This window comes from Loxodonta africana, chromosome 8, assembly GCF_030014295.1.
Source record: "Loxodonta africana isolate mLoxAfr1 chromosome 8, mLoxAfr1.hap2, whole genome shotgun sequence".
In the NCBI taxonomy this organism is placed as follows: domain Eukaryota; kingdom Metazoa; phylum Chordata; class Mammalia; order Proboscidea; family Elephantidae; genus Loxodonta; species Loxodonta africana.
In genome coordinates this window covers 120,374,963-120,393,525 of record NC_087349.1, presented here as the reverse complement: position 1 = coordinate 120,393,525, position 18,563 = coordinate 120,374,963, and the positions used below count along the sequence as shown (strand labels likewise).

The 18,563-nt window shown below is 53.1% G+C and overlaps 1 protein-coding gene across 3 annotated transcripts in view; it reads right to left on the bottom strand.

Moving 5' to 3' along the window:
- Window positions 1–1,354: 1,354 nt before the first annotated feature.
- The window catches only part of NUDCD3 (NudC domain containing 3), a 193,960-nt gene continuing 176,751 nt past the window's right edge, over window positions 1,355–18,563 (bottom strand). The window contains exon 5 of one of the 3 annotated variants that reach the window (XM_023558591.2): window positions 1,355–7,956. In XM_023558591.2, coding sequence (XP_023414359.1) covers window positions 7,846–7,956 — 111 coding nt within the window. In that variant the 3' untranslated portion in view covers window positions 1,355–7,845. The remainder of the gene's footprint in view (window positions 7,957–18,563) is intronic. The other 2 variants (XM_023558590.2, XM_003418608.4) reach the window with 2 other exon arrangements.

Below are 18,563 nucleotides of genomic sequence, written 5' to 3'. Positions count from 1 at the left end.
TTCTGGTGGAGAGAGACAAAAGCAGCTCCCAATGGAGAGCACCCGCTTGGAGAACATACCACTTTGGCACCGTGGGTCTTGTTGCCCTCAGACTGGCCTGTTTTGTCCAAAAGAAAAGAAGGAGGAAATACAAGATCCCCACAGTTCCAGTAGCTCAAGGCTTGAGTTTGTAAGAAAAAATAAAGTACTTCAGATGAACGGAGCAGTAGCCACCTGACCATTCCACTCTCCAGGGCCTGCTAAGTGCTCCTTCGCAAGTATGAGGCTGAGGCAGGCGAGGCTCTTGGGAGCCAGCCCTGGGGACACACACACGCTGTCCCTTCTCACAGCAATCAGGCTATTTTAGCTCTCTGGAGAACTGAGGACTGGAACGATTATGTATGTATTTTGGGGTTTTCCTTGACCATGACCCACTTCACAATGCACTCACACACACAAATACATACCTGCACATCACCCACCTTGATGTTTTCCTGTAGCTTCAACGTTAACGGAGTGCTTTATTTATTTGAGTGGCTACTTTGAGGTGGTGCAAGTGGCTAACGTGCTTGGCTGTAACTGAAAGGCTGGAGGTTCGAGTTCACCCAGAGGCACTTTGAAAGAAAAGCCTGGCCATCTACTTCTGAAAAATCAGCCACTAAAAACCTGACAGAGCACAGTTCTATTCTGACACCCAGGGGTTGCCGTGAGTTGATGTTAACTCAGCAACTGGTTTTTATTTGAGTGAGTCTGGCTCCATTCAACTCAGGTATTTGAGCCGGCTGCCTACTTGGGACTGTATGGTACCTGAAAACCTTCCTTGGGAGGCCTGGATGGCTGCAGTAGTGGGCAGCTGGGTGTGGCCCACGTCCCTAGTGTACCCAGCATAAGTTGGGGAGTATGGACCCACTCCAGGATGCCTGGCTGGGTCTCACCCTGCCCATTACCCTTGCTGTGACCTTGGGCCCCTTCGCTCCTGGGCCTCAATGCCTCATCTGTAGCAATGGAGGGCTGGTTGGTCTGTGGGTTGTAAACCACAGGCCTGAGGTGCTTCCTTAGTGCAGACCTGACTTCCTGTCAGTAGCGAGGCAACTCCTTGGGGCCACCCACCAGCCAGGTTCCCCCTCTCTCCTTCTGTCCCAGGGCATACCGTCCCTTCTGGCTGCAGAAGTCCTTGGCCCGGTCATTCGCACTGTTTCTGAGCGGTGCTCAGGACTGACTTGTCTCTGGGCGCTGCCCGGGCTGAGAGCTGGGCCACCTTGGGAGCGCATCAGTCTGGAAGGGCACAGTCTGTGCCTGGGTCTCCACACGACCGGAGCGCGGTGGAGCGTGTAGGTGGGGCACCGTGGGTGCAGAACTCGGTTAATTTCAGCACAGAGGTGTGAAGTTAGCTCCTCTTTGAGCTGGAGGTGGGGACGGGAGGAAGCTGGAAGAGTCGAGTACTGAGTACAGACCTGCTCTGCCACCAGCAGGTGCTACATCTGCAGCTTTCTCCACCCTGGAGGAGCTGCCTCCCAGGAGGCCGTAGCCCCTGCCGGCCTGGGGTCCAGGCACCGCTTGCCCACTGAGCAGAGGGGTTACCAGCCTGCACCTGCCTCTCTGAGGAGCTGCTGCTTCTTGCCTGACATCCTCATCAAGACCACCAGGTGATGCCTGGCCTCATTCACATAGGCAGAGAAGATCCAGGGTCACTCTAAGCCTTGCATAACACCAACTTAGAAAGTCATCCCTGGGTCACATAAATTCCTCCCCATCCATCAGTGGGAGACCCAGGACACACAGGTTGTCACCCCTGAAGGCCCAGTCTGCAGCTCCATGTCCAGGCTGAGGACGTGGGCCTCCTGCCCTCTTCTCTAAGGCCTACTGGTTACAGTGTGCTCTGTGGGCTAGACACACCCTGAAAAAGGGGCTTGTCTTCCAGCCCCTTGCTTAAGCCTCACCACCCATCTTTGAGGGTGTCCTACATCTCAATTTCCAGAGGAAGACAGGTGGAGCTTAGAGAGGTCTTCTGAAGTCCAAGCTGAGCTGCAGCCCCGGGGACCCTGCTGTGTTCAGTGTCCTTGATCCCAATTCTCGGGAATCCAAGCTAATACCTTCAATTCGAAACCTTGGATATGACCTGGAGCAGCTCCCCAGACCCCATCTTTCCCTGCATGAGGGGCCTCCCTTTAAGTCCCCAATCTCACCCATTCTTCTGATGCCCAACCCTCTGGGTGGGAGGCAGGTTTCCCTACTGGGAGGCACCTGGGCACAGGGGGTTCAGCCACTCTGGAGGCGGACCCAGGCCCAATCGACCAGGCCATTGGCTTCTGGGTCATCACCACACAAACGTCTCCCGGGCTGGGGGCTGGTCTACAGTCAGGGCTGCAGTCACCGAGGGCTAGCTTTGGGGCTGACAGAAAGCACTTCAAGGTGCACTCTGATGCCAATGGTAGAAACACCCAGGGTCCTGGCCCCAAAGGCGCAGCGCCTCAGCCAGCTCAGAGGAAGCTCTGTGGTGCCAGGTGGGACACTGGCACAGAGCATTGAGTCTGCTTTCCCCTGGCAGCACCAGAGGTCTTCACTCACTCATTCATTCTATCACCAAGCACTGCCAAAGCCTCTGCAGAGGACGACACTAGAGTGGTGGAGCAGTACCTGGCTGAGAAGCGAGGCTGAGGGCTGAGCCTGCCCCGGCTGTGGCCCCTGGGTCCTTGTCTAGAGGATGTTTTAATGTGACGGAGCCACACAGAGCCTGCAGCATGTCCAGTGTTGTGCCTGGACACAGTGTCTAAAATGAAGACGGGTTTACCCTTTCTAATTCTAGAGAAGGATAAGAATGAGGCTGAACAAGCTGGGCAGGGAGGGGCTGCTGGCCTCAAAGGGGGCTGCGAGGCAGAAGCATTGAGGAGGCGAAGGACAACCTGGGCCCGTCGCAGAGGGTGATTAGGCAGGGGAGAGAGTCAGTGTTCCTTGGAAGGGGTTGGGGGTTTCGTGGCACTGGCCACGTCCTAGGGCTGGGCTCCCCTTGTTAAAACAAGCCATGTGACCTTGGAATGCCACTTCTCTTCTGTGGCTAAACTGAGTGGGGTGGAATAACATTTCTTTCTGGCCCCTCTCACCCAGCTCCAGGCTCTGAAAAGCCTAGGGTTCCCTCCTGGTCAGAGAACGTTCACAGGAAGAGGGTCCTGGTTGAGGGTGGTGGGAAGGTCCAGCCCCAGTCTGGCTGAAGGGCCCTGGACTTGCCTCCCAGGATGACAGATGTCTCTCCTGCAAGTGCCTCCTGACAGCAATGCCTCCTTAGGGGAGTGGTCCTGACCCTGCTCGGACATGTGCACCCCGAGAGGCCCCGTGCATGCAGCCAGCAAGCCGCCCCCAGGGCCCTGCCTCAGAATAGCAGCAGCCAGGTGGGGCCCGGGACCAGCTGGGTGCAAAAAGCCCTTTTGCTCACACTCCCTCAGGTCCCAGATATGCTGACCGCAACCTGGAACCTGGCAGGATTCTCCAAGGGTGGGCAAGAGTCCCCCCACCGTGAGGAGGAAACGTTTGGCTCTGGTGACACTGCAGAAACCCTTCGCAGACAGGCAAATGGGCCAGTGAGGGGGGTGGCTGGACCAGGTCAGGCCTGGGTCGGAGGCCCGGGCCAGCTGACTCCAAAAATCAGGTGCTTTCGTCACAACAGCCAGCCCCGTGGGCATGGCAGAAAACAGGCTGTGTGCCCGCAGGCAGAGGGGCCCATGACCAACAGGCAGAGGGGCCCATGACCGGAGGGCTCCTCCCACTTCTGATGGCAATGCCAGTCTGCTCAGCATTCAGTCTTAAAAGACAAAACCGTGAAAATAAAATAGAACAAAACCATGTTAGTGTGCACTAGTTGAGGGGGAAGTTGATGGCAATGCTAGTCTGCTCAGCATTAAGTTTTAAAAGACAAAACCATGAAAATAAAACAAAACAAAACCACATTAGTGTGGGCTAGCTGAGGGGGAAGCTGAGGCTGAATCATACAAATTTTTTGCAGCTCTTCAACTGAGTGGCCCTATCGTCCTTTGAGGGCTGGCAGAGAGGCCCAGCCATCCCCAGGGAGATGCTGGCACCCCGGGCCTGGGTGGTGGGAGTCTGTCCTACCCACCCCTGCCAGGCCAGTCCAGACAGCTGGCTTCACAGATCCTTTAGTCAAACAGAGCAAAAGTGGAATGTGCAGCCTCCGGCAGGGTCACATAGACCCTGTGTGGTCCTGGAACAGAGCCAATAATGTAGTGCCCCTTGGGGTGGCAGCACTCCCCTTATCCTCACTCTGTTCAGCCCTGGCCCTGGCCTGCTCTCCTCTCACCCCCGGAAGCGTGCCCACCCTCTGTGGGGATGCCAGCCTTTGTCCCAGGGGCTGGCTGCTTCTGAGGTGCCAGGATCTGTGCCGTCCACTGCCTGGTTATTTGTTGCCAGCTGCCCAGCAGGGGAACAGAGCTGAGTGGGGGTGGCTCTGTTCCCCCAAGCTGAGTGTTCCAGGCAGTGAGTTCTTTATACAGCAGCTGACGCCTCTTGGACACATTTCCAAACGAAACTCTTGATTTTTTTTCCCTCCTGCACTCTTTAGGGGCAAACAGCAGATGCCTCTCCTTCCTGGCAGATTATTCCTGACCAGTGGTAACCCATGCCTCCTAAGTGTTCCTCACACAGGAACACAACACCTGCTGCATGCTGCACGCGGTGGCCTGGACAGGGTGGGCCAGCAGGCCTGTCCGCAGGTGGTGCAGTTTGGGGCCTATATTGGAGGCAGAACAAGACCCAGTGGAGTCTGCTGGTACTCGGGGGCAGGGGGGAGAGTATGAGGAGTCCAAGACCTGGGGCTCTAGCAAGTGGGTGAAGGCACTGCCACTGATGAGAGGGGGCCTAAGGAAGTCTGTGGACCTCCCCGCGAGACACCAACATCTCAGTGGGGACACGGTGAGCATGCAGAGGGCAGGGGGGCTCTACTTCACTGTCAGTGGCAGGGAGCCGCAGGCGCATCTGGAGCCAAAGAGTGCTGGCACCCAGCGCAATCACAGGATGTCAGCCCTTTAGAGGAAGCACTCTGAACCCTGCCTTCATCTCAGGGATCCGGGTAACAACAGAATTCCAGAACCTATTTGACATGGATATCAGATCTATAGCTCCAAGTCTCTTTATATCCCTGACCAAAAGCTTATTTGATTTTCGGATTCTGGGCAAAGTCTCACATCCAAACAAGCACCAAGTGAGTTCAGGTAGGTTGGGCAACACCTTCCAGGGATCCCCATTTTGTTGTTTGCTGCATCCAGGGACCCAGAGACCTCACAGCTGAAAACCTGGGGCAAGAACTGTCTGGGGAGCAAATGTCACACTCGGACCCAGAGTTGCTTAAATACAGATTTATTGCAAACCAACACAGGGCGAGAGAGCAACTTGACAGGCTGGACACCCCTCTCCTGGGCTCCCAGGCCCGGGAGTGAGCCGCCCTGCTTTCCTTGAAGCCTCAGCTGATGGGGTTAGTGGCCAAACTGCTGCTGTCCTGTCTAAAAAGAGAAAAGAAGCAGTGTGCACTAGGTCCCGAGGCTGGGCCTATTCGGGAGGCAGGGAGGCAGAACTGTCCCCCAGAGTGGCTCTGCACAGAGGGCAGGTGTGTGGTGTCCCCAGCACGGCCAGGCACTCTGAGGCCTGTGCACATTCTGTGGCGACAGGTGCTCGGGCCGCGAGGCATGAAGGACACCCCTGGGGTGCACTCAGCACTTCTGCCAAGGCCCACGCTCAGCTTTCCCATCTCCTCCCTTACTGTTTTGTTAAAGCAGGGTGGGGAACGGGGAGGAAACGCGACACTGGAAACAGATCCTGGGCAAAAGGAAGACAAACTACCATGGAAGTAAATGGCTCACACAGTCTCTCAAGTAGCTGAGGTGCAGGGCATCTCACCCCACCTCGACATTCCTTCTGGAAGACTCCCCACAAGGCTGTGTGGCCCACCTCAGTGACCCACACAGAAGACAGGAAACACACTGAAAGTGGCTAAAGCACACACACACCACGACACAGGAAAACCCAGTGTGGGGCGAGTGTGCAAATCCAAGGCTTCCCCGGATCCCAGCACAGTAGCCCAGCCCCCTTGTAGGGACAAGTCTGCCCGTCTGCTGAAGAGGGACCGTGGCTCCGGTCCCCTAGCCTTGGTGACTGGTATGAGACAGCAGGACTCTCACGTTTGATGGGGAGTAATGTCGGGTCCCAACACATCCTGGGCTCACACCACGACATCAGAACAGCGTTTTGGACCCAGAGAAGACTTCCTGGGTGCTTTCCCACAAGGGCTGCTGAGGGACAGTGCTGCCTATGACCACCGTCTGCCAGAAATCTGCCTGGAAATGACGGCACTGAGACCAGCTCCTGAAGATGGAAGCCTCCAGGACTCCCACCTGCTGATGACATCCCAGACAAGGAGGCAGAGAGCAGGCAGAGGGTGCTTCCAGTGACAGAAGCAGGCTTCTTTTTCTCTGTGACTAGGTCCCCTTATTCCAGCTGCTGTACGTGGTAGCAGGGCAGGAAGTGTCTGCCACAGAGGCCCACCTGACCATTGATCCGACAAGTAGCAGACGCTCAGTGGGGGCAGCTACACACACAGGTCTTGGCAGCCCCACTGCACGACAGGCTCTGGGCTGGTGCTCTCAGGGCCAGCAAGTGTGCTGAGGAACCCTCCTGAGGGGCCCTGCCTCCTGCTCCAACCAGCTGACAGCCAAGTCTGCTCTCTTCACACACGGCTGTAGCCGATAAGCCAGCCCAATCGACGGTCGCAGGTCATGGGGAAGCACGTGCGCATGCTCCTCTGGAGCCGTGGATGCGCAGAGGTATGGGCTCCTTGCACCCAGCCCAGGGCCGGGCAGAGGGTGTGAGGTTCTCAATCCCCGTGGCTCCACTGCAATGGAGGCAGAGATTCTTCCTCAAGCAGTCCAAGGGTTGTTCCAGGCCCCACAAGTCAGGCTGGGCTTCCCATAAGCCATGATTCACACAGAGGGTATGATGGAACCAAAGCAGGGGTTAAAAGGAGCCGAATCCAGTGCCCTGAAGACATGGTCTGATGCGCAAAGCCAAGTGTGCTTGAGCAGTGGTGTGGTGGGCGGCACTGGTCTTGAGTCGGGTCTCGGTAGGTGGGCTGCATGACTAGAGGGATGTGCTCCTGCGCAGACAGAAACCCCTACTGCGTCTGGGCCTTGAGGCCAGAGCTCAGGACTCTCTTCCGACATCTATAACAGGCAAAGTAAGACAGCAACAAATGCAGATGCCAGGATCCCAGTTTCTGCTGTGTGGAAGAAGCCTCGGGCACAACAAAGAGACAAGCAGGACCACATGGAAATGCACCCACAAAAGGTCAAAAGTCAGGGGCTCTCACACCAGCCAAGGGGCAGCTGCCACAGAGCCACCTGCACCACGCTCCTGCTGGCTGTCCAGCTCAACCACCCCACAGACTGCAGCTATGAAGGGACACCCAGCAATGGCGCCCTACCCCACCCAAAGAGAAGCAAGCCGCAAGCTGAAGACGGCGGCGTCCAAACAACAGCAGCAACAAGTGGGGGGGGGGGGGGCGGGCATTGCCATGGAGACAGAGCAGGCACTGCCTGGTGCTGGGCTGCTTGCACTTAGAGGCACCTGTCAGCATGGCCAGGGCTGGTGGAAGCCTGCCCTTTGCCTCCTCAGAGCAGCAGGAGGAGGTACAAGGCTGGGGGAGGGCCTGATTTCCCTTCAAAGAAAAGGCAGGCGTGGTGGGGAGGGAGCAGATGAAGGTCCCTGGCATGCAAGGGAGCCTTGGAGGGGAGCCGTGGAGGGAAGCCGAGTGGGGCCATGCGGCTTCTGCCTTCCATGTGCTGGAGAGGGCCTCTGGTTCTCTGGCTGCTAAAACTGCACCGCCCCGGGGGAGATGTTGAACATGGCAGGGTCGAATCTCTGGCCTCGGAAGGGGGAGCCTTCAGCATCCCATCCCTTCTTCAGCATCTCATGGACTTTCTACAAACAGAAAATAGAGAAATTAAATGTGACCACAAGGCAGGGCACTCCCTCCCACGGCAGAACTCCAACCGGCAGGCACAGGTCCTTTCTGCTTCCTCCAGCTGACTCTCCTCAGGTCCCAGGGAGGGACATGCTGGTTCAGGAAGCATGCCGGGGGTGGTCAAATGGCCAGGAGGCCTTGCACTCCCACGATCAAGCCATGACCAGAGGAGGCACTGTACGCCCCACTGGCCTCTCCTCACAACACAGACTCTCTGGCCCTCATCGCCCTGTCGCCAGCAAAGCGCCAGCTGTTCCTCAGGGCTCAGCTCCTACCCCTTTCTTATCAGGCATCTCTGTCTAGCAGCTATGTGGGCACATGACCAAGTGTCCAGGGGTATGTTCCAGAGAGGAAGGCCCCTTGGTAAGAGCCGCCCTGAGAAGTCGGGGAAGTGCATGCATGGTACTGAGACGTTGACCCTAAGGGACCACAACGCACACAGACCATCCAGTGGACAACCAAGGCGTGACACGGACCTGACTGTCGTGGCCCCTGCAAGCATCCATGGAGACGTGGTCAGAGCTGGTGGCGATTTAGTTCTTCCCAGTTTAGTGTGTAGCCATATGCAACTGTCCAGCCTCCAGGGGCCAGGAGGAGGCCCAGCTGTGTGCCAAGGTCAGGGAACACGAGGAAGGCTGCTGGGCAAGGGTACTTTCCCTGTGCTCGCTGACCCTGCGCGCCGCACAGCTCCTGCCGCCTGCTCTGTGCGCAGCAGCACAGTGGCCATGCCCAGGAAGAATGCCTCATCACAGGGTGCTGGAAGGCTGAGTGACCTCTCCCCTCTTCCCACTTAGAGGAAGGGATGGGAACTGTTGCGCAGGCCAGGAAGTCTCCTGACCCACTTGGCAATGTTCCCTGTCACAGAAAGACTGCACAACAGCCAGGAAGACAGTACACTTCTCCTCTCATCACAAGGCCAGTGTGTGGAAAGTTCCTGGTGCTGACAACACTGCAGGCTCTCAGAACCCCAGCCTTTTCTAAGCACCAGACGTGCACGGCTTCTCCCCTAACAGGCCAGCTTCTGACACGATGGCTCTCTCTTTTCTGTTTTAGACCTAAGTGACAGCAACAAGCACGTCAGAGACATTTTAATATGTGTTAAACCCCAAAACTAAACCACTGCCATCGAGTTGATTCCGACTCATGGTGACCCATAGGGTTTCCAAGGAACGCCTGGTAGATTTGAACTGTTGGCCTTTGGTTAGCAGCTGAGATCTTAACCATTGTGCCACCAGGGCTTCTAATATGTATAAAGGATTAGTAGATATTACTCTCAACTGCTTATAGGTAATTCATATTAGTGACTTTTTGAGAAGAGCATTTCAGGCATCTTTTCAAACAATGGCAATAGGAGAATGTGGCTCTTGGGGCCGGGCTTATGGTGCTGCGGCAATTCCCAGGAACCGTCTAAGCACAGACCGGCGACTTGGTCTCTCACCACAAACCCTCCCTGCCGGAGACGGACATGTCCTCACGCTCCACTGGCATCTGTGTGACCAAGAGGTGGCAAGAAGCTCGTCTCATGCAGCTCTCGGCCTGACCTAACCTCTGCCCACTGTGGATGGGAAGCTGGAGGCAGGTCAGCTGCCTAGTCCTGCCTTCCTACAGAGGTTGCTAGAGCCCACGTTGGCCCATCCAAACTCCCTGTGCTGGGAGGGTAAGGGGTGGTGGTATGTGGAAGAGCGCCCCCTGGGGGTGAGCCTGGTTCTCACCCAGGGCAGCTATGGGCCACCGCCCACTGCAAACCACCATCCTCTCTTAGCTCTGGCCACAGAACCCTCCTTGAATTTTTCTCTTGTACTTCTGGCTACCATCTTCTGATCTCTGCTAAACAACTCCTCCTCACCTGACCTCGCAATGTTGGAAAACCAGGTGTCTGGTGCTGGGCCTCGTGTCTGTCTCTCCACTCTCTCTATAGGTGAGCTTTCCTAATGCAATGCATCCACCCCCACCTTTCTCAGCCCTGACCCTGACCCTGCATTGCCCTCCCCTTGACCTTGGCCCTGCATTGCCCTCCCCCTGGCCCTGACCCTGCATTGCCCACCCCTTGGCCATAACCCTGATGCTGCACTGCCCCCCCAGCCCTGACCCTGACCCTACACTGTCCCCCTAATGGCCCTGACCCTGACCCTGCACTGCCCCCTCCTCAGCCCTAACCCTGACCCTGCCTTGCCCTCCCCCGACCCTGACCCTACATTGCTCCCCTCATGGCCCTGACCCTGACCCTGCATTGCCCCCACTCTCAGCCCTGACCCTGCATTGTCCCCACTCTCGGTCCTGATCCTGACCTTCCTTCTGAACTCCAGGGTCTCAATCACGCCACCACTCCCTTGACCTCTTCATAAGCTGTCCAAAAGGTGTCTACACTTTCATTCCAAAATGGAGCCTTTCCTCACTTCCTCCCCACTAGGTCTATTCCTGCTGACTGTCGTTATCCGAAGAAATGGCACTGCTAACCATAACCTGCCTTCCTCAGCTAGAAAGCCAGGTATTGGCCCCCTTCCTCTCTCCCTTGCCTATGCTGCCTGCATGGCCTCTTGATTCTCCCGCTGGCATCCACCCTGAATTCTCCCATCTCCTGCTTTGGAAGAGCCACATTCCAATCCAGCCACCAGGCTAAAGGGCCTCTTACAGATCCACTGTCCATGGAGGAGCCTCATGATCCAGATGCTGTCGGTCCGTGGCTGCAAAACCTTCGGCTCAGCCCACATCCTTGTCACAGTTCCGAATCCCTGCACTCGCCAGCTCTGACCATGCTGGCTTCTCCCGGTTTCTCCCGCAGCCCAGACCGCCCTCCACTGCTCTCTTCCTCCTGGCCCAGAATCTGGAGGTGTGGAGGCACACGTGGGTGGGCACATGAGCACGCCATGGCACAGAAATGTGGTGGCAGACAGATGACAGATGGCCTGATTTCCTTTCCCATCTGAAATCCTACTTTGAAGACCCTACCCTGAACTCCTCTATCATGGCAGTATGGCCGCCTCAATGGTGTCTCGTCCTCAACTTCCTTTGATCAACTCCTCTCTGCTGGACAGCCTCCCACTGGTTTCCAGCCCGAGCAGGCTACCCAGTGACTGTCCGAGGATGCCCAGACGAGGCCTGGTCGACGAGGGCCCACACCAACACCCAGAAACTGGGGCTCCGCAGGAACACTTGGAGACCTCCCCAAACTTGGCCAGCCCCAGGACTCAAGATGACCTCAGGAAGAGACTACCTAACGTTTCTAAAGCCCCTGATCAGCGATGGATTACCCAATAAGCAAGGTACGCGCAAGCTTACTCATGCTTACTTACTATCCTACATTGTATACTTTCACCTGTTTCTTTTGCCACATCAAAGATCTGATGAAACCAATGTGAAACTGTGCACTGTAGATTAGTAAGTAAATATAACTAAGTCGGTGCATAACTTGCTTACTGGTTAACCAGCCCCTGCCCCCAATGGGGCCGTCCAGCAGAGCAGCCCAGGCTGGCTTTGACCAAGCAGACACCCTGGAACCTTTGGGTTCCTCAGGCCCGCCTCCCTCAGAGTCCTCATCTTCCACGCCAGGAAGCAGGATGCAAAGAATGGCTCTGGATGTGACACAGCACCACAGGGAGCCCAGGTGCCAGGTGCCAGTGGACTCAACCCGCCCGGAAGCAAAGATGGAGGCAAAGTGCTCCTGTGTGCTATTGACTTCATTCTGATCCCAAGACCAGCTTCCACTGCTGTTTTGCCTCACAGGCAGCACAAGGTAGGAACTGGACAGTTAGTTACCAGGGGCAGTAAGTTCCACCAGACTTGTCCAGAGTCCAGACACAAGACCGAACAATGTACCCTCACAGAACATGCTCGCCTTCCAGATGGGGGAAATCCCACTCAAAAGAAATTAAATTAGAAAAAAGATGGAGGGGATTACATTTTTGATTTTGGAAAATAGGTTACCTCACAATGACAATAAAGAATTTCAAAATACAAGCAAGAACAGTGCCGCCACTTCAAAATAAAAATGCTTTAAAATACATAGTATCTGTGGCATTAGAAGCACAATTTGAAATCTTGGCACATTTAGAAAGATTCAAATTCACACCACACATGAGAACCAATGCCAGGAGCACTCTGTTAACTGTGACTGTGCTAATTTGCAGGGCGGATGAAATCTTAGAAGAGAGCTGATCAGGCTTCAATCCTCCCCACTGGAGACGTGGGGACGTGGTGGGTCTGGTGCTCATGAGCAGCCTCCTCCTGTTCACCTGACGACAAGGGAATAAAATATGCCCAGACTACCACAAGAGACCATATAAGGCCACAGACTTGTTTTTCTCAAAGAAGTAGCAATTTGCACCAGACCTCACCGGCCCTGCCACGGACTCCTGAGGTGATAGCCCTGGTCAATGGGGTGCTGCATGTGGAATTGCAGTGAGGAGCAGTCTGGGGCAGCACTCTCCCCAGGCACACACTCGTAGCCTCGTGGCTCACAGCAGCCCTGGGAGAGCAGTGCAGGCACTGGCCTAAGACGCTCGGCAGTAGAGCAGCACACGGCTCATGAGTGGCAGAGGTGAGCTCAGCCTGGGAACCGCGCATCCCTGCTGCCTGCCCTGCACTGTGCTGGTCTTTCCCCGACAACTCCCATGATGCTCTCCCTTGCCGCAGGCATACATGCCCACTCAACGCTGAGCACACAAGGCCAGTGCTTAACAGGCACTTGTTGAATCAATTTTGACTCAAAACGCAGTGGTCTTCCCATCACACCTTGCTGTCTTCAGAGTTCTTCTTGGCCCTTCTGTTCTGTCTCCTGGTCCTGGCTCACAAGCAGCCAAACATCATGGTGTGGAGCAGCCTTCGGGCCTGCTGGCTCGTGGCCTTCCGCTCCACATTGGCTCTGTCTGAGGCCCCAGGAAACCAGGAAAGCAAACCTGCACGATGTCCTCTCCCAGAGCAGAACATAAGCAGAGGGACCCGACTGCACTGTCAAAGGAGAGGCATGGTTCTACGTCCCCTGACATAGTGATGGTCAGCTGCTCAAGTGGCCAGGTTCACAGATGAACGCCAGCTGCAAGCCAGGACTCAGCAGGCAGTCTGCCAAGTTGCTGTGTGTGCACATGTGTATATGCGTGCATATGCACGTGTGTATGCATGCTGCTTGTGTATACTGTGTGTACTATGTGTCGGTGTGCACCCGTATGCACAGGTGCACACGCCTGTGGCACATCATCTCTCCTCTTTTGAGGCTGGCTCTGTCCTAGGCTAGACCTCAGGACTAGCTTTCGGAGGACCAGAAAAATCCCTGGAAGCTATCTCAGTTTGCCTGGAATGCATCAGGGCTGAGAGGAGGCAGTCCTTTGGATAGCCCAGACGGCTATAATTATTTCTCGTTCCTTTCCCCGCTACCATCTTCGGGCTTCAGAACAAACCACTGCACCTCCCCCTCTGAAGCCTAATGTTTTGTCTAAATAAGCAGCAGTGCTAAAGATATACAATTTTGGGCTAACAATTTCAGGCTGGCACCCCCCTTTCTAAGTACTTCCCTCTTTGGGTGATCAGGTGGGAAAACCTGCATTGTGCTCTGTGCAGTGAAATATATTCCACCCGTGGAATATAAAACTGGGTGGGGTATCATAATCTTGTGGAACATCTCGGTCAACTGGCACAATACAGGTCATAAAGTTATGTCCTCCATCCTAGCTTGGCAAGCAGCGTCTACAGTCTTAAAAGCTTGTGAGTGGCCATCTAAGATACAACTATTGGTCTCTACTCATCTAGAGAAAAACGGAAAAAGGGAACCAAAGACTCAAAGAAGAAACTAGTCTACAGGACAAACAGTCGACAGGAACCACATTTACCTCATTTCCCCTGAGACCAGAAGAACGAGATGGTACCTGGCTTCCACTACTGAACCATTCGATCAGGGCCACAATAGATGGAGCCTCATAGGAGAAAAATGTACAACAGAACCTTAAACTGTTAAAAAGGAAACAAAAAACAAAAAACAGACCTACAGACTGGTTGAGACTGGAGGACTCCTGGAGACTATTGCCCTGAGACACCCTTCAAAACTTAAACCAAAACTAACCTCTGAAGTCACCTTGTAGCTCAATAACAAATTGGATTGGGAAAATACTGAATATCACTCTAAGTACTGTGCTCCGTTAAAAAATCACCTTTACAAGACCAAATGATCAACAACTACTTTAAAACAAAGATGAGGAGATAAGGGGGCAGGGACACCAGATTAATGGAAACAGAACCAGAATGGAAATAATGAGAACGTTCATACACTGTGAAAAATGTAACCAATGTCACTGAACAACTTGTGTAGAAATTGTTGAATGGGAACCTAAACTGCTGTGTCAACCTTCACTGAAAACACAATAAAATATTATTAAAAAAAAAAAAAAGGAAAGATCCTTAGGGTCCTCAGTTCACAGTGTAAAGAGAGGGGTACCTGTGTAAGTTTTCCATCCTGCTGGACAGCTGCTCAGCCAGGGAGGACTGCCTGTGACGCTGTACACTGTCTGTCGTCTATTAGTAATTAAAACAGTTTTCACTGCTGCCAACACTGCCTACCTGCCCTCTGTGTGCAACTTGATAGGATAAATGGACAGTTTAACACCTATGGAGTGGCTGGCATCACTGGGTGGAATTCTTATCCCAGTACTCTGGTGGGTACTTGGGATCTGCAGACAGCCTTTAAGGCAACCTACGTGTGTAACACACCGGCCTTGACAGTGTGATGGACTTCAACTACTTGGACTAGGACTAACCCTCCAGGCCCTACTCTGCGCCCATGCCACAGGACTCCAGCACTGTCTACAGGAATGAAGACTAAACCGCAGCAGTTGCCTGGGGTAGACACCCTCCTGTCTTAGTAGCACCGTGACTACCGGTGAAGAGTGTAAGCATGACTGGAATGTTCTTGGGAGAAGGTAACAGTAAAATGGCTGAAGTGCCAGCCCCATGGGGGCAGTGCTGTGTCTGCCTCATGCCAGCCTCCTGGGTAGGCAGGCCCTTGGAGGAGGGGAGACCCAAGAGGATTCCAGAGGGTAAAGGAGAGGTGGCAAAGAAGCCCCATGGGCAGGAGGGAGAGAGAAGAGAGTAAGGAGGGTGGGGTGAAAGCCCAAGAGGTGAGCGGAAGGGTGTGGGGGTGGGGAAATCACTGAGGCACAAGGAAAGAGAGGAAGGGTAGGCGAGTGGAGGGGTGGAGAGAAGGACGAGGAGGGCAGAGCTGTGTACCTCAGCAGGGCACAGGGCACAGACCACCTGTTGCTCCCAGGTATGTTCTGAGCTGTGACAGTACTGCCTCCTGGACTTCTGCTTCCACCTTCTCGGATGAGTATTTTGGCACCATCAGTATTTTGTACAACAAGTAGGCATAACTTTTTAAAAGTCTTTTTTTTTTTTTTAAAGCCAACATATGGTCTGCGATCAGAGGGCACTTGAGAGGCTCAGAGACAAAAACCACCAGTAAAAAAGTATGTGTTTTTGAACTGAAAACGACATTGCATTTTGTGAGTTCCTGTGAAGAGACATTCTCGCTTCCTACATCTCACAGCTCAAGCATTCACAAAGCTCACCAGCACCACAGCTCAAACCACAACAGAACATTAACTTCCAGCATTTCTCTCCAACAGAGCGAAGGCCACCTGCTCCTTGTTCCAGCTCAGGGTTTGGAAAAGTGCCCTCTGCACATCTGGGGAAAATGCCAGAAGAGTCGCTTCCCTTGGCGCTCCATCCACGTAATGGTGCAGAGCACCTCATTTTGGAAAGGCAGCTTTTCAAGACTTCATTCTAACCCAAATATGACCATGAGCATTTATGCTAATGTAATCTACTAAAAACTGACCAGGATCTTCTCAATCCAAGGGATTCTTTCCCCCAAAGAGCAACCTGTGACTATATCTCAACCATTTCTGTGGACACAGCACTACACTTGGGGATAGCCAGTGCCAAGTCCCATCACTTCCCTGCAAGCCCGTCTAATCTTCTGTATGATAGGATGACACCTCATCTCCAAGCTGCAGTGAGGAAGATGAGGAGATGCTCACGGGAGCCCCCTCAGGCAGCAAGTGTTCAAAAACTGGTCTCTCGTCTTGACAGCCACAGACAAAAGCAGCTAAGCTGGGTTGTAACTGTGACCAGCCCGCCTGCTGTCTGCACGAGCCCAGAGGGGCTGCATCCTGGAGTCCAGGCCCTAGGAGCTCAGCCACTATGACAGAGTCACTGTGACCTTTATCAGGATACAGAACAGGCAAAGAGAGCCCTTGCACCTTCCTAAAGGGTCAACACCAGACTGCGCCTCCAGCTCTGCAAGCTCATGGGGGAAAGCAGGCCAAATGAGAGGGACATTCTTTCACAGAGACACTGACTTGTGGAAGGTGCAGGGCAGGACAGGTGACAGTAAAAAGATCTGTAATCAAATCAGGGTTCAAAGCCCACCCCTGAGGCTTACTAGTGGTGGGACCTTGAACGTATTGTTGTCGTTGTTAGGTGCTGTCAAGTCAGTTCTGACTCACAGTGACCCTATGCACAACACAACAAAATGCTGCCCAGTCCTGCGCCATCCTTACAATCGTTATGCTTGAGCCCACTGTTGCAGCCACTGTGTCAATCCACCTCATTGAGGGTCTTCCTCTTCTCTGCTGACCCCGTACTTTACCAAGCACGATGTCCTCCTACAGGGACTAATCCCTCCTGACAACATGCACAATATAAGACGCAATCTCACCATCCTTGCTTCTAAGGAACATTCTGGTTGTACTTCTTCCAAGTTAGATTTGCTTGTTCTTTTGGCAATCCGTGGTATATTCAATATTCTTCGCCAACACCACAATTCAAAGGCGTCAATTCTTCTTCAGTCTTCCTTATTCATTGTCCAGCTTTCACATGCATATGATGCAATTGAAAATACCATGGCTTGGGTCAGGTGCACCTTAGTCTTTAAGGTGATATCTTTGCGTTTCAACACTTTGAAGAGGTCTTTTGCAGCAGATTTGCCCAGTACAATGAGTCTTTTCATGTCTTGACTGCTGCTTCCATGGCAGTTGACTGTGGATCCAAGTAAAATGAAATCCTTGACAACTTCAATCTTTTCTCCATTTATCATGATGTTGCTCATTGGTCCAGTTGTGAGGATTTTTGTTTTCTTTATGTTGAGGTGTAATCCATACTGAAGGCTGTAGTCTTTTCTGTTCATTAGTAAGTGCTTCAAGTCCTCTTCCCTTTCAGCAAGCAAGGTTGTGTCATCTGCATAACGCAGGTTGTTAAAGAGTCTTCCTCCAATCCCGATGCCCCGTTCTTCTTCATACAGTCCAGCTTCTCAGATTATTTGCTCAGTATATGGATTGAATAGGCATGGTGAAAGGATACAACCCTGACACACATCTTTCCTGACTTTAAACCACTCAGTATCCCCTTGTTCAGTCTGAACAACTGCCTCTTGATCTATGTACAGGTTCCTCATGAACACAACTAAGTGTTCTGGAATTCCCATTCTTCACAATGTTATCCATAATTTGTTATGATCTACATAGTCAAATGCCTTTGCACAGTCAATAAAACACAGGTAAACATTCTTCTAGTATTCTCTGCTTTCAGCCAGGATCCATCTGACATCAGCAATGATATCCCTGGTTCCACGTCCTCTTCTGAAACTGGCTTGAATTTCTGGCAGTTCCCTGTCGATATACTGCTGCAGCCGCTTTTGAATGATCCTCAGCAACATTTTGCTTGCGTGTGATATTAACAATATTGTTCTATAATTTCCACATTCGGCTGGATCACCTTTCTTGGGAACAGGCATAAATATGGATCTCTTCCAGGTGGTTGGTCAGGTAGCTGTCGTCCATTTTTGCGAGCACTTCCAGTGCTGCATTCCTTCGTTGAAACATCTCAATTGATATTCCATCATTTCCTGGAGCCTTGTTTTTCGCCAATGCCTTCAGAGCAGCTTGGACTTCTTCCTTCAGTACCACCGGTTCCTGATCATATGCTACCTCTTGAAATGCTTGAAAAGTTGACTAATTCTTTTTGGTATAATGACTGTATTCCTTCCATCTTCTTCTTTTTTTTTTTTTTTTGGTTTTAATAATTTTTATTGAGCTTTAAGTGAACGTTTACAAATCAAGTCAGTCTGTCACATATGAGCTTATATACACCTTACTCCATACTCCCACTTACTCTCCCCCTAATGAGTCAGCCCTTCCAGTCTCTCCTTTCGTGACAATTTTGCCAGTTTCTAACCCTCTCTACCCTCCCATCTCCCCTCCAGACAGGAGTCTCAAGTGTCCACCTGATACAAGTAGCTCACTCTTCATCAGCATCTCTCTCCAGCCCATTGTCCAGTCCCTTCCAAGTCTGATGAGTTGTCTTTGGGAATGGTTCCTGTCCTCGGCCAACAGAAGGTTTGGGGACCATGGCCGCTGGGATTCCTCTAGTCTCAGTCGGACCATTAAGTCTGGTCTTTTTATGAGAATTTGGGGTCTCCATCCCACCGCTCTCCTGCTCCCTCAGGGGTGCTCTGTTGTGTTCCCTGTCAGGGGAGTCATCGGTTGTGGCCGGGCACCATTTAGTTCTTCTGGTCTCAGGA